Source organism: Drosophila yakuba, chromosome 2L, assembly GCF_016746365.2.
Source record: "Drosophila yakuba strain Tai18E2 chromosome 2L, Prin_Dyak_Tai18E2_2.1, whole genome shotgun sequence".
In the NCBI taxonomy this organism is placed as follows: Eukaryota; Metazoa; Arthropoda; class Insecta; order Diptera; family Drosophilidae; genus Drosophila; species Drosophila yakuba.
The window spans coordinates 1517360-1537327 of NC_052527.2; the positions used below are offsets into that span (position 1 = coordinate 1517360).

A 19968-nucleotide genomic window follows, 5' to 3' on the forward strand; every position below is an offset into this window, starting at 1 on the left:
GTGGTATACTTTTATAGCCTTAAATCAAATTACTAAATTACTGCGGAGTTCTTAAATTTATTTCTGTATATTTCCTATTTAAAACACTCATTTCATTCACATTTCATTAATCCAACTCAACTTTTTTTCCTCAAGCTTTCCGCAAGTATTCATCTACATTAACATTTCAGCTTGGCATCTGAGCATCTCGTTTTTTAGCCCTTTTCCTCTGACTTGGCTATTTTTAAAATGAGATTTTGGCGAAACAAATTGCATCTACTTGGGCTGGCGGGAAAAAATCCCAGTAATTAGACAAGTAATTAGTGTGGATTTTTCAAACGAGCTGCAAAGAACAGGGACGAGAAAATAGACCGACAGAATGGCGAAGATAAATTCGCTTAGTGCAGTTACTTAACCCAAAGTGTCTGGAAAAAATGTAGCTAACATGTGTTGCCCCGCACACATTCTCCAAAAAAAAATTCAAAAAAATACAAAAAAGTGGAAAAGAAAAATCTTGCCATAATACTCGACACCTCTGCACCTTTCGTGGGGCACACATAATGCTAAAATATTATACCGATATTATGCAAATTTTTATTGTTTTCCAGACAAGCCAGACGATGCGTCCTGTTGGCGGAAGAGCAGGACCAAAAGGACGCAGGACGAAGGCTCATGGCTAAAGGGATTTGGTGCGTGATGAAATTAGGATAATTTAATAGATTACGCCCGGCGTTGATTTTTCACGGCACTCACTCGCTTTTCGGGGCTGTGGGATGGCACATCATGCATTATACATAATACATAATACATAATACGTAATACCTGCTATGTGCCGTCTGCGCGTATTGATTGCATTTACCTTCATCCTGGGCATTGTTGTCTGGCTTTCGGGCCCAAGATTCCCGCTTGGGGATTTTCCCTTAATGTGCCACCCCCCAACCACCCCCCGGGTTACTTGGGATTTTCGGGTATTCGTTTTCCGATATTCCCCATGATTTTTTTTTAACTTTTCCGTCTCGGATTTTCGCCTTCATTTTGTGGCTTTTGGCAGGCAACTCACGTAGTTTTCAGTCGCATTTCGTCACCTGAACAAAAGCCTCAATGACTGCAGCTCAGATTTTCACGCCGAAGGGCAGGAAAGTCTGGGCGAAGGAAAGTCCTTCAAGTAGCCATTTACGTGCTGGTCGAGTAATGCTTGTTAAATTGTTATTCTATGCTAAGTACATCCAATTGTTCATTCTTCGGGTTGGGAGCTTTTTGGGGTTACTTTTTATTGGCTTTGAAAAGTGGGAGATGGAGATGGATATGCATAGAGGGATAATCTCATATTTGCTGCTGTTTCATATCCTATTTGTGATTTATTTTTTTACAGCTGGAAAAAGTAGGTTTTTATCTAAGTGCTTTGATGAATCCAAACATGTATTTTTTTTAGGCCCAACCAATTAATATGTTTTACTATTTACTTAGTAGCCAAAGCAGCCACCAATTAAATCAGTTGCATAAGTAAGCCAATCCGCGTTAAATAATTTACATTTCTCAACATCTACTAGCACTGTCTTTTTCCAATAGTTATTTTTCAATCTGCCTTATCTGTTGGCTTCTTGTCCATTTCGAGCCGTTGCCTTGTGTTTGCCTTTTTTGCACATTTCATTTTCAGTTGGCAGTAAATTGCTGGCATTTCATTTTCGACCTCGTTGTTGTTACTGTAGCTGTTTGTTAATATTGTGCCTAGTGCGGCCCGATATAAAGTCAATTTATGCAATATAATGAACTGTAAACCGGTAAACTGTCATCACTGTCTCTGCCATCCTTACATATTGCCATTTAAACGTGGCCAACAGAGGGGAATGTGCATTGTATATCAAGGGTCTGCGGGCAGCGGGGATTCCCACATGCCGGCATTTTTGTATTTATTGATTTAATATCGGGCTGCTGGCTGCCTGCGGCCAATTTAATCATCATTTGTAGGAAATAATTAAAATTTACAATGCAGACAGGGGCGGACTCGCAGTTGAGGACCCCGAACTCGATCTCCTGTTTGCTATATTTTAATAACCAGGAAAAACAGAGGAGCCAAGAACAACTCAATGATATTGGGTGGATGTTGAGTCTTTGGGTACAGTGATCACTAAGTAAGAAATTCACACTGATAACAATCATATACATAAGTTTTATATATATTTATGTAACTGGATCAACTTAAAGGGCAAGTACTGTGCTCAGCTCTCCCCACTTCCTTTAATTTCCTCCGGCCTTCATACACTTCTCGCTAATTTTGCTGAACGGCAACTGTTGGGCTTTGGATTTGGCCACTTTAGTTTGAATTAGTGTTTTACATTTTCACACTTGCTGCCGCCCATAAATATTGCATGTTGGGAATGGCAAGAGGTATTTGTAAGACAGTTTTCGCCCCTTTGTTTGTTTTGCCTTTATGGCGCATTCAAATATCTAAATACACACTGTTTCTGGTAAGTGCCATTTCAAGCTCATTAGTGGCCATAATTAGCCAGCGGAGTTTATGGCCCACAGACACTGCGCGAATTGCAGACACATCGCGGCACAGACGAAACTACTTACAGTGCGCACTAAAAATACCCGCCATGTGGATTTCCCTTCGTTCGGCCAGCTCGCTCTCTACATGCGCTCCGCATTAATCCTACCTTAGCACCTAAATCCAAACATCCAAAAACATTTGCGCCATTGTGAAATCGATTTCTGTTGTGACACTGACACAGTTCAATTTCACACGGCTTACCTAGCCATTATCTTCTCCACAAATGCCCTATGAGTACCACATGTTCCCCATTGTCAAATGTAATCTCCTCTCTGCAAAAAGGATCTGCGAGGGAAATGCGTGCTAAACTTCGCACACACTCTCGAACCATAAAATAAAAAGGGCATGTGCTCGCACACAATCACAAAAACGAAAAATACACAAAAATACACAACAATAACAAACAGACAACCAGCTGAACTGTGGAGATTCTGGGAGGGTCTCGCCAACTTTACGGCCCCGCGTTTTACAAACTGAAACATGTGTTTATTGTCCGACGGTCTTTGCGGGCTCCCCGAGTCTTTTGGCCTCCTGCAAAAAATGGCAAATTTTTATTTTCGTTGTCAGCGCGGCGACTGCAACACTTCAAGTGACACTGCAGACACTCTGCCCCTGAATTTCCCCCCTTTCAGCACTTTTAGTTAGCAAGTGTGCGAAATGCTTTTAGTTTGGACTTTTCCCTTTTTGCCCCCCATCAGTGACTGCTGTTTTTGTTGGTTTTCAGCCAGCTTTGTCATTAACAAATGGCAAATTAAATTGCGCTTAAATTTGCCTGTCAAAAGGTAAAGAGATTGTCCCAAAAGAGGAGGGCGGCAGCCAAAGATTTCAATTTTAACACATAAAGACTTGCTTTGAGTTAGCAGACAGGTAACAATGAACTAAATAGGGTACTCGGAATAAATAATTTGTGAAGTCGCGAACCTTTAAGCTGTTAACTCGGCTTGGACTTAAGGACAAAGCGCTGGAATATCCAGCTCATTTTCAGCTTGATTGCACCTAGCACTGCAGCTGTCTGCAATTAAAAACAGAAGCCGACTTTGTCACTTGAGGTCGTTAATAGGCCTTAAGCTGGTTTAATCTGGCCAGAAGGAAAAGTAAAAGTTGGCCGACAAGTCCCCTGTCACTCCTTCACCAATTGGCTTCGTTTGGATCATTGTTTCTCTTGGGAAAAGTGGAAGTCTCGTCCGTTTGTGCGATTTGATTTAGCATTTTCTGCATCGATTTCAGTCAGTTTCTTCTGCGAGTCTCCGTGGCACACACCCTTGTCAAAATCTTTGTGACAGGCAAAAACTTTGCGCTTAAAAATAAATCAAAACTTTTCATTCCAGCTTCATTTTCCCACTTCTCAGTCTTCCGTCTTCCCCTCAGTCCCCTGAGATAAATGTGCTGATAATTTCTATATATATATTTTTTGGCTCTCGTTTTCCCTATTTTTGCATATGTCAACTTTTGTCAATGGGCCAAAAGCGAGTTGCTGGCTGTTGCTGGCTAAAAGTTTCTATCAGCCCGAGACGAGACAAACTTTTTGCATCACTGTGGCCTTTGTTCTTGGCTGGGATTTGATAAGGATTTCGCATGAGTTTGGCCAAGTCTGTGGGTTAAGCTTTGATTGCCGCTTATCAGAAGGCGGCAGACGCGTTCCTTTAATCCAGGGAAACATTACAAATTAATATTTGGGAATTGACAAGGGGAATCCATTTATTTAGCTGCTTTTCAAAACTCAAGATTCTGCATGATAAGTATTCCCCGTATCATCCATTTACCTGCTTGTCTAAATGGAGTTGCTTTAGGTACTTTGCCTCCTATATGTCGCAATTTGCCAACCAAAATATCGCCTCCATTGAACTCGAATTCATCAATGTCGCCTGACTTTTGGATGTCAGCAAACTCTGCAAAATTGATGGTTCGAAAAAGCTTTTAAGCTGCCAATAGCACATGCAGGAACTCCACAAACTTTTGAACCCTTCGGAATCGTTATTTCAATGTAAACAATTCAATTGCATAAATATGCCAAAAGAGAAACACAATAAACTTTATTGGGTGGTAGGGTGGTGCGTTGCAGGGAATAAATTCTTACAATTTGATTCAATCAGAGGCGTAACGATATCGAAATCTGGGAATCGAAATGCCTTTGTCACCTTTATAAGAATGGCAACTTTGCCGAAAAGTTATTTAAAGCATTTTCCCTTTTCCCAGCCATTTTCCATCCCAAACTTTTCTTCATTGTTTGCGCTAGAAGAAAAATGCGTTTTTCATGCTAATGTCAAACCTTAATAGACGGCTTCCCCCCCACTTTTAGCCTCGGAAAATCCTTGTACGGAGGCGTGCCACTCCCACCTTTGCCAAACATGTGTTCGGAGATTTTCCGGTGGCATTTCCATTTTGGGGATAACCGAGAAGTTGGGGGTCATCGTGGCCTGAGTTATTTCACTCCAGAGAGTTTTCGATTCGGCTGCTTTGACTTGCGGCTCTCCAGTTTATTGAGAGGGCGTGTTTTGTGTTATAGGCCATGCAAATGTAGCCAATTTAAAAACTTTTCCCGCTGGACCTTAAATTGACCTAAATACTCGAGAGCTACAAAGTCCTTAAGCAAAGTGGTCTTAAATTACGAATACTTTTCCAGTTTTTACAGCTCGCAGGTGACTCTTAAAGGCAAATAGACTTATATGCTGTTTTCCCTCTCATTTTCCTTATCGCATAGTAAAGCACAATCTCCTTTGTCTAAATTTCGATTTCGATTCCAGAGAGGCGACCAATTAATTGGTATTTCCATTCAACGCTGGCCTTGTTTATCCACCATATTGGCCACTGCATGGGCCTCCAATAATGAAAACACTAAATATAGCTTGGCTCTAAAGACGAGGCCGTCGTCTTGGCCACAAACAAGTAAATAAACACAAGTTGGGAGAAATGCAACAGCTGCTCAGCTCGTACAAAGATCGCTTTGAAATGTGTAAGTACATATAGTATAAATTGTGACGACGTCTTTTTTACGCCGTATTTACTCTGCTCGTTGACGTGGCATAAAAATATTTATTAACTGACTCGGAACGGAAATGTTGACTTGACCCAGACCGCAGAGCAGGCAAGGATCTGGATTCCAGCATGTTTGCACTGGCTTTCAGCTCAGTTCGGGAGCAGTTTGGACAGGACAATTGATGGACAAACATATTAGGAGATATATATGTTATGTCTATATATGCATGCGAGCTCTGCTGCGTGTGTCGAAGCACAGACACTACATAGCAACAGCCACTACATAGTTCAGTTAACTAAAACACATACCCAAGTGCACACACACGACAGTTATTTGCTTTTATGGCAGACCGGGCCCCTCTCCCCTTCCTGTCTGCTGAAATCTGGACATGCTGTGTACGTCAGTTGGCTGAACAGTTTATCCTGCATATAAACTTCAGCAACATATACAACATGCCCCCTAAAATCCATAGACCATACTCCATACTCTGTACCCCATCACCCCATCTCCCCATCGTATTGGCCTACAACTATTTCCGCTTACTGCTAAACAAATCCCAGCTACCAAAACATTTCGGTTCGGGAACAATGGACGCTCAACGCACAACACTACGTATACGCAATATTGGCAGTTGGCATATTATTGGAGTCTCGTCATTGAATTGACGGATTGAAGGGGATGGATGGCCTGGATGGGCTGGATGGGGTAGATGGACTGGATCGAATGGGGTTAGGTGGTTTTGGGGGTGGGCAAATCACCAGGCAAGTCTTTAACCCAGCTTCATTTAATATGTTGACAAGTTGATAAATTGTTTTGCATGAACATATTCCGCCTTTGGGCGAATCGCTTAATTGGACTGAGAATAGAATGAAATGGCATGGAATCCGAGCTGACAATTGGCTTTTTGATAGATTTTGTTTTGGAGTGGGCTTTGCAGATAATAACGATTAACAGATAAAATTCAAACATTTTTTTGGGGCTTTACGAACATGTGACTATTGAATGGGAAAACATGTTCGCCATGCTTAAAAGTAAACAATACAGAATGATTCATGACGATACAAATATAATATTTTTCGTATTGACAACTGCACTTCACGGATACTTTTCCTAGCAAACACTTGATCGATTCTTGCCCCATATTTCGAGGCAAATTTTATGTTACTTGGAAAGTTGTTGTGGCACACATCTGAGATTGCGGCAAGAGGGTGTTAAGTGATAAAATATAAAAAGCGAGAAAGCAAGTGGCAAGTGTGGCGTAAAAAAGATGTCACCAGCTGACGCAGACATTCTTAATATTTGATGTCGAATCACGCAGCAAGGCAGCAGCTGTGACCCCAAAATACCGTGTTTGGGATAGAAAAACCCGTGACCCATTCCCTTGAACCGAACAAAACGGCAGACATTAACAATTTAATGCATTTGGCGAAATAAAATGCATAAATTCGACATGCTAAATTAAACCTGCAAAATGGACTCCACTCAGAGTGAACTTTGTGGTCCTGCATACGAAATCAGCAGCGTATAGTTGATTATAGTAGTGATGGAGGAGGCGAAGGACTGGTCTTGATTTTCATGTGATTTACAAGGGTCCTAAATGAAAAGTAGGGGTTTCGGGGTTTCGGGGCTCGGCAGATGAGATGCCATTGTAAAATGCCAGAAACAATTTAATGCTTCATTGATAACCGCACATATGCGACCCTGTGACTGTGACTGACAGCCCAGACTTATCTTGGCTTTTCTTTTCTTTTCGTTCCTATATTTTCCTTTCTTTTCACTTTTTGGCCTTCCCCATCCGAAACTTGTCGTCAAACGGCATCGAAGGGAATCGAACAGAGGGAAAAACGGCAAGCGGAAAATATATCGCAACTGTGCGATAAACATATGAAAAATGCACATGCGGTGAGCCAAGTTCAATTCCAGAGGCCAAAAGTTTACGCCACTTAATGGAACTTGACGCAAATTCAATTACAACATGGCTCCTCACACCCGGCAACTTACTCATGTTAGGATGGCGGAAAAACTTGCAAAGAAATTTGCGGAAAAACGTTGGCAGTCAACTTTCACCACCCAAAACACCCGCAAGGAAGGCTTTTTTTTCGTATTTTGGGAAATTACTTTTGCTGCTAGATTTTAAAATTAAATGTGAAAGAAAACATCCTTTCTTATTACTTGGATTTTTTTTTGATATTAATTAACTATTTTTTTTAAACAAGGAATAGTATTCAATCAATGAAAGAGTACTTAATGGAATGAACCCTTACTTAGTTTTTGAAATATTTTAGGAATCTTTGTAACCACCAGAGGCTGTTTTTACAATAAACAGTGATAGAAATAGTCGAAGGAACTCAAATGGAATCGAAGTTTTTCCCGAGTTGCGGGCTGTGCTTTGGCTACACTTTGCCTGCAATTAGCAAATAAAACTTGGCTTATTTCGGTGGGTAAATGAGGCGTGGTTGGGCGGTGGGGCGACTCGAGAAACTTTTGCAATCACTTTCGTTAGCATTCATTATTGGCGGAGGGCAAAGGATTTGACTGTCAGTTTTCCAGGGGCTTGGGTCAACTCGAAAGTCAGCGAAAGGATGTGGCAATTTCTTGGCCATTCAGTTGAAAACTTTTTGTTTTAACCAGTGATTTTATCAATGGAATTTTAGAGTGGTTTAATTAATGGTATTGCGGCAAGTCGTGAGTTAAACTTTTGAGTTAGTACAAGTGTATTTGAAAGGTTAATTCAATGTTTTAATTTATATTAATTATACATTTATGAAATGGAAGACTTAAAAGTTGTCTCGCCTTTTAATAAATAATTAAATTTTCTTTTTAAATTTAAATGTTGAGCGGGAAATCACTACAAATGTTTTAAAGCGCCAAACATCGGCAAGTTTCGGAACCAGAAAACTGTCATGTAGAATACATTTTACGCACACTTTCTACACACAAACATCTACACAGCTTGGCTTGCCTTCCGCCTAGGTGGCGCTTCTAACAGCTTAAAACCGGATGAAACATATTTAAAAACCTTATTTAAAGCATTTACTCAACAAATATGGTAAACCAATAAAATTGTTAAATCACGTAAAAAGAATCCAACATCCGGCCACGTGGCAAACGTATTCTATTAGTTGGCTTTATAGCTCGAGCTTAAAGCCGAAAATACCTGAAGCTAACCTGATTGTAATGGAATTTGACCCAGGTGCTCTATATATACGTGACCTCTTTCCGATTTAGGGCCAACGTGAAGCCGCCGAACGATGCAGTCTTCGCAGAAACTCGCACTGGCACTGACCTTAGTGCTGATTTGGTGCCTGGCCCAAAGTGCTGTGGAGTCCAGGCGAAGATGGCGCAAGTCCGTGCATCTGAAGCTGCACAGGGAAGCGAACCACACCAAAATCCTGAAGAGTTTCCACAACCAGAAGCTGCGACTCAAGGAAAAACTGAGTCCCACCACCGATGTGGCGATATCCTCGCTAACCGCATCTCTAGCATCCGTGGCCAAGGATAACTTGTTCAATTCCCACAACACGGAGTACTACGTGACTGCCAGTTTCGGGACGCCCGAAGCGCAGAAGGTCACCCTCCTGGTGGACACCGCCTCGGCGAATCTGCTGGTCTACACCTCGGAGTTTGTGAGCGAGTCCTGTACGCAGCACAATGGTTACAGCTCCAGTGAGTCGCAAACCTATCAGGCCAATGGATCTCCCTTTGAGATACAGTTCGCATCGCAGGACGTCCTGAAGGGATTCCTCTCCACGGACACCTTCACTTTGGGAGATCTGGCCGTTAGGAATCAGACCTTTGCCGAAATAAACTCAGCTCCTGTGAACCTGTGCAAACGCTCGAATTTCGATGGCATCCTTGGACTCGGACTCTCTCAAATCGCTCTGGATGGAGTGAAGACCCCCCTGGACAATATCTTGGAGCAAGGCCTCATCGACGAGCCCATCTTCTCCCTCTACGTCAACCGGAACGCCTCGGATGCGAGTAATGGTGGTGTATTGCTGCTCGGAGGTGCGGATCCCACTCTGTACAGCGGTTGCCTGACTTATGTGCCCCTTTCCAAAGTGGGTTTTTGGCAGATCACGGTGGGCCAAGTTGCGATTGGCTCCAAGAAGCTGTGTTCCAACTGCCAGGCCATCTTCGATATGGGCACATCCTTGATTATTGTTCCGTGTCCTGCTCTGAAAATCATAAATCGAAAGTTGGGCATTAAAGAAGCCGATAAAAAAGACGGAGTCTACATCATCGACTGCAGCAAGGTGTCTCGTCTGCCGAACGTCGTCCTGAATATTGGATGGAAGGACTTCACTCTCACTCCTTCCGACTACGTTCTCAACTACAGTGGAACCTGCGTATCCGGGTTTTCTAGTCTCTCCGCATGCAATGGCAGTGGCACCCCAATCAATGACGATGGCGACGACTTGAACAATATATGGGTGTTTGGGGATGTGTTCTTTGGAGCCATCTTCACATTGTTCGATTTCGGCCTCAAATTAGTAGGCATGGCTCCCAAAGTCTAAGCAAATATGCATCTTCCATCTACAATTCGAGCAACTAATTGTAATAAGATTCTTTATTTTGTAGTAGATAGTAGTCAGGTTTGGCGATTGTTGATACCTGATATATCAGGTATTGGTATAGTTATTTATTTCCATTGTCATAATAAATAAATTGGTGTTGGGAACCTCGAAATCGTAGATTGTCTGTGTCTGTTAAGGGTGATAAACAAGATATGCGCACACTTGATTTGTTTACAACAAACCTGAGTTTGTTATCTATTGGGTGCAAAATGTACAATTACTTCCCCGGCAATTTCATCGAAAATTTGACGATTTATAGCGAAGTTTATCTAAAATCCCAAAGGCTGAATTTGATTGCTTTCTGTTTCTCCAGCTCTGCACGACACCAAGCCGTGTAAACAAAGGCCAAGATGGATAAGGACCATCGATCAACTTTGATATCTTTCTGTGGGACAGTTCTGCACTTATCACCGACCATATATAAGGCGGTGTCTGTTGTTTTTTTCTTCAGTCTAGCCCCAGACGATAAAAAGGGCAGCTGAATATCTTTAGTTAGCAGAGCTCAGAGTACCTATCAAATCACAATGCTGAAGTGGCTGGTCCTGTTGACCATCCTGGCGCTGGTCAGCGCTGAGATCCACCGCATCAAGATCCACAAGAACCAGGATCACAAGAACACCCGCCAGCATCGCAAGCAGGCTATCCAGGCCCTGAAGCAGAAGTACAACCAGCAGGATGTGATCATCTACGACGATGGAGTTCCGATTTACGTGCAGCCCGACTACGGATACGATTATCCCAGCCAGAACTCGGATGACTACACATCCGAGGAGCTGGGCAACTCGATGAACATGTACTACTACGGCCTGATCGGCATCGGCACTCCGGAGCAGTACTTCAAGGTGGTCTTCGACACGGGCTCGGCCAACCTGTGGGTGCCTTCTGCCCAGTGCCTGGCCACGGATGTGGCCTGCCAGCAGCACAACCAGTACAACTCCAGTGCCTCCTCCACCTTCGTGTCCAGCGGCCAGAACTTCTCCATCCAGTACGGAACTGGCAGTGTCGCCGGCTATCTGGCCATCGACACGGTGACCATCAACGGCCTGGCCATCGCCAACCAGACCTTCGGCGAGGCGGTTTCCCAGCCGGGAGCCAGCTTCACCGACGTGGCTTTCGATGGCATCCTGGGCATGGGCTACCAGCAGATCGCCGAGGACAACGTGGTGCCGCCGTTCTACAATCTCTACGAGGAGGGCCTCATCGACGAGCCCGTCTTTGGTTTCTACCTGGCCCGGAATGGCTCCGCCGTGGAGGGTGGCCAGTTGACCCTGGGCGGCACTGACCAGGAGCTCATCGCTGGTGAGATGACCTACACACCCGTCACCGAGCAGGGCTACTGGCAGTTCGCCGTGAACAACATCACCTGGAACGGCACCGTCATCTCGAGCGGATGCCAGGCGATCGCCGATACTGGAACCTCCCTGATCGCCGCTCCTTCGGCAGCCTACATCCAGCTGAACAACCTGATTGGAGGCATTCTCATTCAGGGCGACTACTACGTGCCCTGCTCCACCGTTTCCTCCCTGCCCGTGCTGACCATCAACATCGGTGGCACCGACTTCTACCTGCCCCCCTCGGTTTACATCCAAACCTACACCGAGGGCAACTACACCACCTGCATGTCCACCTTCACCGACATCGGCACTGGCTTCTGGATCCTGGGCGACGTCTTCCTGGGCCAGTACTACTCCGAGTTCGATTTCGGCCAGAACCGCGTGGGCTTCGCCACTCTGGCTTAGGTCTTCAACGAACGAACAAACGACTTACTTTCTAGGTTTACAATGCTTATAAAAATACAAAAAAATAAATGGCATACTATTGATTAACTTCTATGGGTCTTTAATTAATTATTAGCTAATTATTTTGCCAGCTGGAAAGGCTTTTACTCCCACTGTATATTAATTCTACGCATAATACATGATTGTCAACACCCCAGAATATGTTGAAATGGAATGGAACATGCTCCGCACTATCGCGTGTGAAATTCTTGGCTAAATGGTGTGAAAATGAAGCTCAGCTGCAGACTTGCTGGCTATATCAGAGAACGAAGCAGAGCTATAAATACGTGACCCAATAGGCCTCAATTAACAAATCAGAATCGCGGACCATGGGGGTCAGGTGGAACCACTTCAAGTTACTGCTGCTCTGGCTAACAGTCTTGGCTGTCTTGGCCTTGGAAGTGGAGGCCAGGAAGCGCGTTAAGATTGGATTGCACAAGAATCCTGAGCCAATTGAGGAGAACATTATGAACGAACTGAAGACCCTGTCCATCAAACACAAGTTGAAGGCTGGCGATTCAAAAGCTACCACGAAACAGGATACAAAGGACGCAGGATCAAAAGTCGCCACACTGTCCAATATGTACAACACGGAGTACTACACCACATTAGAGTTCGGAAATCCGCCTCAGGCTATGAAGGTGCTGATCGACACGGGTTCGGCGAATCTCTGGGTGCTTTCATCCAAGTGTCCAGACTCGGTGGCACCCTGTGCCAATCGCATCAAGTACAACTCAAGTGCTTCCACAACCTACAAGGCTATCAATGCCCCATTCAATATCGAATATGGCTCCAATTCAGAGGATGGACCCATAGCACTGTCTGGTTTTCAGTCGCAGGACACGGTGAACTTCGCCGGATACTCTATTAAAAATCAGGTCTTCGCCGAAATCACCGATGCACCAGCGACCGCCTTTCTGAAGTCCGGGTTCGATGGAATTATGGGATTGGGGTTCTCCAGCATAGCCATTGGTGGTATAACCCCACCCTTCGACAACTTGGTGGCCCAAGGCCTTGTAAAACGAGCTGTGTTTTCCATCTACCTGAATCGAAATGGCACAGATGCCATTCACGGTGGGGAGCTGATCCTGGGAGGAACCGACTCGGGTCTGTATAGTGGCTGTTTGACCTATGTACCCGTGTCGGTCGCAGGATACTGGCAATTTACCATGACAAGTGCCTCGGTGAGTGGCTTTCAGTTTTGTGCGAACTGCGAGGCCATATTGGATGTGGGCACTTCGCTAATTGTTGTGCCTAAGCCAGTCCTACGTATCATCAACCAAATATTGGGAGTTCGCAACCCGACGGCTTCGAACGGCGTCTTCCTAGTGGATTGCTCCACGATCAGCGAGCTTCCGGACATAGTTTTTACCATTGCCCGTCGGCAATTCCCCTTGAAATCCAGCGATTATGTGCTCCGATATGGAGGCACTTGTGTCTCGGGATTCACCGAAATGGATGGCAACTCCTTGCTGATTCTGGGCGAGATCTTCCTGGGCACCTACTACACAGCCTACGATCCCGTCCACAAACTCATTGCACTGGCACCTGCAGTTCACTAGGTCATTCAATCTACAAATCTATTTCAATCTACAAATCTATTTCAATCTACAAATCTATTCAAATATGTTCTTAACAAGTGTATTCTTTGTACTGCTACTAACCACATAAATAAAGTATCCCCCTTGGAAAAACTAAAGCTACGCCCATTATTTATTTCATTTGCGTTTCATTGAGTTTCCCCCATAAATCACATATTCCAGTGCAAGTCTCGTGTTTTGACCCACATTACGTGTGAATCGCAATAAGTTTGAACCTGATAATTTCGCTATGGAGCAACTATAAATCGGGCGGACTGACTAGGAACCCAACCAGTGAGCCATCATGAATATACGTGTGATTATCCTACTGTTCTGCCTGATCGTCTTGGTGGACGGCAAGAAGATCCACCGATTTCGACTGCAAAGACGATCCCATCGCCACCACAAGATTCCCCACCCCCATCTGCATCTGCAGTTCCGAAACGCCCTGCGAAGGAAGTACGGATATACTCCACTCCGTACGGTGAATGCTGTGAACGTGACCAGTGAGCCAGGCAAAGGAGCCGTGCTTGTCGAGCCCCTAATCAATTCCTACGATACCAACTTTTTCGGTGTCGTATCGCTCGGAGATCAGCCATTCACCATGCAATTCGACACGGGATCCTCGGACTTCTGGGTGCCCAGTTCCCATTGCAGATTCTGCATCAAACAGTGCGGCAACAAGTTTTTCCGCGAGTCCAAGTCCAAGTCCTTTCGGTCAAGTGGAACTCCATTTAGCATCACCTACGGATCGGGATCCGTCAAGGGAATGGTGGCCTCGGATAATGTTTCCTTCGGTGATCTGAAGATCCAGAACCAAGGCATTGGATTGGTCAACATTTCCGACTCCTGCTCCGTTTTCGATGGAATCGCTGGCTTTGCCTTCCAGCAGCTCTCCATGACCAAATCGGTGCCTCCATTCCAGCAAATGATTGACCAACAGTTGGTGGAGCAGCCGATATTCTCGTTTCATCTGAAAAGTGGGTCCAGCGACGGTGGCTCCATGATTCTCGGTGGATCGAACTCGAGTCTGTACTACGGTCCCTTGACCTACACGAATGTGACCGAGGCCAAGTACTGGACCTTTAAGATGGACTTCATAAAGGTCCATGGCAAGGGCTCGAGGCACTGCAAGTCGGGATGCAAGGCCATCATGGACACGGGCACCTCCCTGAACGTTGGTCCTGTATTGGAGGTCCTCCACCTGTGCAATGACATAGGCGCTGTATACAATGACACCTATAAACTTTACACCGTTGACTGTGCCTCCATTCCCCAACTTCCGATCCTCGTGTTTGGCATCGCCGGCAAGGAGTTCTACGTGAAGCCACAGACCTACGTGATTATGTACGCAAACTTATGCTTCGTGGGTTTAATGGACCTGCTGGGCCTGGACCACTGGATAATCGGCGATGTCTTCATGCGGGAGAACTATGTGGAGTTCGATTGGGCTAGAAGAAGAATGGGCATAGCACCGGCTGTTTAGTGGGTGTAAATGAGTTTTATTTAAAAAAGTATATATAAATGGAGTGGGGGTACTGTATCTACATTCAAAGGTCGGACTTTAATTTGGTCAACAGAAATTACTACCATTTGTATAAGTGGCAATTACAGAAAAAATTGCAAATAAATTGTAAAAGTTGGACAAATAAATGTGTTAAATTGTTAATGGGCGTTAAATCCGATCGAGAAGTCTGACCCCTCACCTTTTTGGTGGGTTGTTACTTGTGGGTTCCTACTGGCGGTTCCTTTCCATTTTGTGGCGTTTGCTGACCACCGTTGCCCCCAAAAATGCCGCGTGGCAAGCGGGGCTGTTGCTGCTGTTGTTGTTGCTGCTGCTGTTGCTGTTGTTGCTGCTGCTGCTGATGCAATTGTTGCAACTGTCGCAGCTGCACTTGCTGCTGAAACTCCAGGTTCTTGTAGATCATGGCTGCTGCAGCAGCAGCGCTATTAGGAGCCTGATGCTGCTGCGGGGCAGCCTGTTGCGCGTGTTGCTGTTGCGCGTGTTGCTGTTGCTGGTTGTGCTGCGGAGTTGGCCGCAAGTTGCGAGCCATCAACTGCTGGTAGAGCAGAGCAAATTCCTTGGGATTGGCGTGGGACAGTGCAGCCAGATCCCCGACACTGGGACGATGTAGTTGCTGCTGGTACTGCTGCTGCTGCTGCTGTTGCTGCTGTTGTTGCGGGGGTGGCGGTGGGACACCCTGCTGCTGCTGCTGCTGCTGCTGCTGATGCATGGGCTTCTGTGGCACGTGCAGATGTTGCTGGCCGTGCGGTGCATTCAGCTGCGGTTGTGGCGGCGCTTGGTGTTGCATCTGATGGTAAAACTGCGGAAATGGTATCTCATTGAAGTTGTTCACCGAGTTGCGATTGTGGTTTTCGTTGCCAAGTTGGCGATGTTGCTGCTGCTGTTGTTGCTGTTGCTGATGTGGATGCTGCTGATGCTGATGTTGCTGCTGCTGATGTTGATGTTGCTGCTGCTGATGTTGCTGCTGATGCTGCTGCTGATGTTGCTGCTGCTGCTGCTGCTGCTGCTGATGCTGATGTTGCTGCTGCTGCTGAGGGGTCTGTCTCTGTTGTTGCTGAAAGCCGCTCTAAAACATGAAGTAAATGTTTAGCAATAGGCACAGAATATTTACAAGATGTGGGATAAGTTTACCCAGTGCTATACTATACTATACAAAAACCCCGTGAACTACTTAATAGAGTCGCGCCTGTTTGGTCATAGCTTACCCCCGGCAAGTTGGACCCCGAGGCAGCGCCTTCATGTTCCGGAGAAGCTTGTCTTCGTTCATATAGAGGCACCGACCTGGCGGATCGTTCGTATCCCGGGTGGGAACTCCAAGCTTGACTCACCGTCGGTTTCAGGCCCGCAAGGCAGCTGGCCGTGTCCTTGGGGAAGTCGAGGAAGCCCTCCCCGAAGATGGAGTAGTTCTCCGCGGCCTTGAAGTAGTTCTGGCTGCCGTTCTCCGGGTAACCGGTGGTATCTCCGTAGAGAACGCGCTCCACCTCGGTTACGTAAATGCTGGCATTGTCGCTGGCCGCCGGCTTGCTGACCGATCCCATTTCACAGCCCGTTCCCGATCCGCATCCGCTAGGAAAATTGGGCACAGCTTGCTCAGGCGCCTCCACGAGTCCCAGGCAAATGTCGTTGGGCGTTACGGCCCAGATTTTCTTGGCCAGCTGACTGGATATGTTGGCTAATGGGGTAGAATGGCAGCATGATGAGCATCAATCTGACTCTAAAGTTGACATGAAAGTTTTACCTTGAGTGGCAGCCGAAGTCTCATTCTCGTCCAGGTCATCGAATATCACTTGGCTCCTATTGTTGGTATTCTCGGTCATCGTGCGACTTGTAGAAACTGTAAACTTTGAATTTGGAGTAACGAGCAATATGACTGACTTAAATGAAATTGCTCAACCTTCGCCAACTGCGTCCCGCAGCTCACTGAATGATAGGAAAAACAATAGGAAAGCCTTGGCACTCGAGCAAAAGCCCAGTCAATTCGCACCCCAGTTTGTTTATAAATTCTGGCTTGGATTACGCAGTAAACAATTAATTTATTTACTCCGCACCTCAACGAATTCCAGCTTCTGGCCAAGTGGAGCAAGAAGAAAGGAAACGTGCTCGCTCGGCGAAGAAGAATCTGACACAAGGACGATGGGCAGCACTGGCCTGTCTTTGCAACACTGCAACTTCCTTAAAAGATTCCAATTGGGATGTTCTAAATGTTGGAAAGAAATCTCTTAGATGTGGTAGTTAAGTATATGTATATATTATATTAATATATTTTCAAATAATCCAAAACTATGTGACCGTTTTCTCAGATATTAAATATGTAGCATGCACTCAAGTCAAATTGAAACAAGTGCTTCACGTAGAAGCGCTTTCAAAGTTCGAATAAATATATCACTTGATCAACAACAGTAGTATCTTTATTCAAAAAGTGTTAACAAAGCCGTACACGAACATGTCACTATGGGTCCTAAGCTAAACAGAAAGACATCACTTGGCCTTAGCGCCTTAAAATCAGTTAACTGGCTCTGTGATCGCGTAACAAAATCCTGCTCCTGCGCCGCACAATTTCACTGGTGGCAGTTGTAAAAGAGTTGGTGTGCACCTGGAAAAGTAAATAAATGTGAACGTGATTTGTATATTTGTATGTTACCTAAGGTGCCTACACATTGTCGGTGCTGTTGTTGCCGCAGTTGCCATGCTCGTTCCATCCCCAGGTGTACACCAGTCCTGCCGTAGTCCTCAGTAGACCGTGTTCGGCGCCCATGTGAATTCTGGCAGGAGCCTGATCCTCGGGAAGCTTCAGCCGAAGTGGCGTGGGTATGGCCTGCTGCTCGCTGAACGAGCCCATTCCCAGCTGACCATAGCAATTGCGACCCCACACGAGGATCTCGTTGTTTTTGAGCACAGCTGCATTGTGGGTCCAGCCCACGGCCAGCTGACGCACATCCTCTTCGAACTGAAAGGCGTTGGACTGGCCGAACTTGTTGTCACCCAAAGTCAGGATTCTCTTGGTGCTGCCGCCACCCGATTCGCTTAGATCCGCGCACTTGAGCAGCATGTGGTTCTGGCCGCTCGAAATGGAAACTATCCGCAGTTCGTTGGGATTGTGGACTTGGATCTTCACCGTATTGCAGCGGTGCAGGCAGGTGGCCGTGATATCCAGCTCCATGGGCGGAGGGTCCATGATCCTAAGTCGTCCGAAAACGTAGATCTTGTTGTCCTGCGTGAGGACGGCACAGTGACGCAGGCCGAAGCTGATCCTCTGGGCGGCCTCCTCGCGTGGAAGCTTCACAGGCATGGGTCTTCTCACAGCAGTAAAGCCGCGCTGGCAAATTCCCAGCTGCTGGAAGGCATTGGAGCCCCAGACAAACAGGCGTTTGGTCAGCGTGATGGCTCCCGAAATGTCCCAGCCACAGCTGATGGTTTCCACAGGAACTTCCTGCAATTGTGTTGTTAGATAGAGATAATGGGCAGTGTTCTCTGTGGTTACTCACCCCGAAGTATTCCGAAGGAATCATCTTGAACTCGCTGTGGCACTCCTCCGTGGAGTCCAGTCCCAGTTGGCCACGATTGTTCCATCCGCAGGCATGAATCCGCCCGCTGGTGTCGAGGACGAGTACGTGGCCACCACCTCCGCGAATGAAGCGCACTTGGGCGGGGGCGAAGGAGCACTTGGCCACCCGTTGCGGTGTCATGCACAATTCGGACTCAAAGCCAAGGCCGAGCTGGCCGTGAGAATTGGCACCCTAAGACATGGCGAAGAAAAAAGGGGCGAGAGCCCAAGCCAAGGAAATCACTCATTAATTTGCAATGCAAATGCACCGTGGCGATGTCTCTGTTTTTTTCATGGCATACCCTTGCAGAGAGTAATGCAGTTTGTGGTCTACTTCAATCAATCTATCATGTAAATATTTATGAGATATAAAGATGTTGAGCTAGAGATTACAGATTTTTGAGTCTCAGACATGGAAGCAGTTCAAAGCTTGCTTAAACAGTATGACAAAATGTGTAGAACAATGTTTTTGAACCTTGAAGTAAGATTCTAGTTCGTGGATCTACAGGTGGCACAGAGATAACATTTATCACGACCTCGGTGCACTTCGCTCTCTGCAAGGGTATTCGGCTGGTCGGCTTCTTATGGTGGTTTGTACTGCGGCTCCTACCCAGGCGTAGACCTCCATTCCAGTGACCACCAGTTGCTCGTTTCGCGCCGACTTCCGGTTGCTGTTCGTCGCCGCGTTTTTCCGGCTGATTTAATGCACCGCAGTCACGCCAGGAATGCGCCTGCTGATCCGATGGTTTCGACTCCTCGATGGCCTCCAGTTGGCTCCGAAAGCGCTCCTCTGCCTTGGGCAGCTCATGAAAAACTGAGGCTTGGCTGTGCTTTGGAATTACTTTTATATTTCGCGTTCTATTAGTTTCGGCGTCGCATGCTAAAATGTAAACAATGCAAATGAGCCAGCGTTGCCGGATGTTCGCGCACAGCTGTTTGGTTTACATGACTCTGTCTGATAACAGACACATTTAATTTCCCGCCAATATAACATTTAAATATTGCGGACGACTTAATCTTGGTTCTAAATGCCTTTCAGCAATATTTACTAATGCTTTAATCAGAACCCATCTGACCTCCTAGGCCCCAAGTAATAACACTTTGCTTTCATCTAATGTCTCATTTGGTTATGGCCATAACGATTATATAATCCCGCCGGATGGGCGTGAAAATCGTGTCAAGCGCATATAAATACATTCTAATTAAAAGCAATAAAAGTTCAGGGCGAAGGTTAAAGAGCATGCAATTTTAATTAAGTTTTAATTGTCGAGCTGGCCAAGTAAGCCGCACAGTTAGCCACAATGCGAGTTGGCGGTAGAAAGTTAATGAAATTCAAGAGCAACGAAGTGTAGATTGCCTAGGATTATTTGCATTCCAGTGGGTTAGTAATATAATAATGTATTAAAGGAATACGATGACTTTAATCAAATTAGTTATGCTTTGTCCTAAGCTCC

At 45.7% G+C, this 19968-nt stretch overlaps 6 protein-coding genes across 7 annotated transcripts; 4 read left to right on the plus strand and 2 right to left on the minus strand.

Moving 5' to 3' along the window:
- Positions 1-8749: 8749 nt before the first annotated feature.
- Positions 8750-10204, plus strand: LOC6526424 (aspartic proteinase A1). Its single transcript, XM_002087507.3, has one exon. It carries the CDS (start codon positions 8762-8764, stop codon positions 10025-10027), a length of 1266 nt encoding a protein of 421 aa, XP_002087543.1. The 5' UTR covers positions 8750-8761; the 3' UTR covers positions 10028-10204.
- Positions 10205-10531: 327 nt separating this feature from the next.
- Positions 10532-11913, plus strand: LOC6526425 (lysosomal aspartic protease). The gene has a single exon (XM_002087508.4). It carries the CDS (start codon positions 10612-10614, stop codon positions 11824-11826), a length of 1215 nt encoding a protein of 404 aa, XP_002087544.1. The 5' UTR covers positions 10532-10611; the 3' UTR covers positions 11827-11913.
- Positions 11914-12167: 254 nt separating this feature from the next.
- Positions 12168-13564, plus strand: LOC6526426 (aspartic proteinase A2). Its single transcript, XM_002087509.3, has one exon. The coding sequence runs from the start codon at positions 12195-12197 to the stop codon at positions 13425-13427; it is 1233 nt and encodes a 410-aa protein (XP_002087545.1). The 5' UTR covers positions 12168-12194; the 3' UTR covers positions 13428-13564.
- Positions 13565-13648: 84 nt separating this feature from the next.
- On the plus strand, positions 13649-15114 carry LOC6526427 (cyprosin). The gene has a single exon (XM_002087510.4). It carries the CDS (start codon positions 13750-13752, stop codon positions 14929-14931), a length of 1182 nt encoding a protein of 393 aa, XP_002087546.1. The 5' UTR covers positions 13649-13749; the 3' UTR covers positions 14932-15114.
- LOC6526428 (putative mediator of RNA polymerase II transcription subunit 26) lies at positions 14991-17028 on the minus strand. 2 transcript variants are annotated; one of them, XM_039370609.2, is made up of 4 exons: positions 16865-17027; positions 16709-16804; positions 16176-16642; positions 14991-16036 (listed from the first exon to the last, which is right to left on the minus strand). In XM_039370609.2, the coding sequence occupies exons 2-4, from the start codon at positions 16785-16787 to the stop codon at positions 15167-15169; spliced, it is 1416 nt and encodes a 471-aa protein (XP_039226543.1). In that variant the 5' UTR covers positions 16788-16804; positions 16865-17027; the 3' UTR covers positions 14991-15166. The 2 variants fall into 2 exon arrangements, with proteins under 2 accessions (XP_039226543.1, XP_015053330.1); XM_015197844.3 differs by having other exon boundaries at positions 16299-16642; positions 16709-17028.
- Positions 17029-17356: 328 nt separating this feature from the next.
- Positions 17357-19411, minus strand: LOC6526429 (secretion-regulating guanine nucleotide exchange factor). Its single transcript, XM_002087512.4, has 4 exons — positions 19125-19411; positions 18456-18707; positions 17625-18400; positions 17357-17563 (listed from the first exon to the last, which is right to left on the minus strand). The coding sequence occupies exons 1-4, from the start codon at positions 19140-19142 to the stop codon at positions 17473-17475; spliced, it is 1137 nt and encodes a 378-aa protein (XP_002087548.1). The 5' UTR covers positions 19143-19411; the 3' UTR covers positions 17357-17472.
- Between the last annotated feature and the right edge of the window lie 557 nt (positions 19412-19968).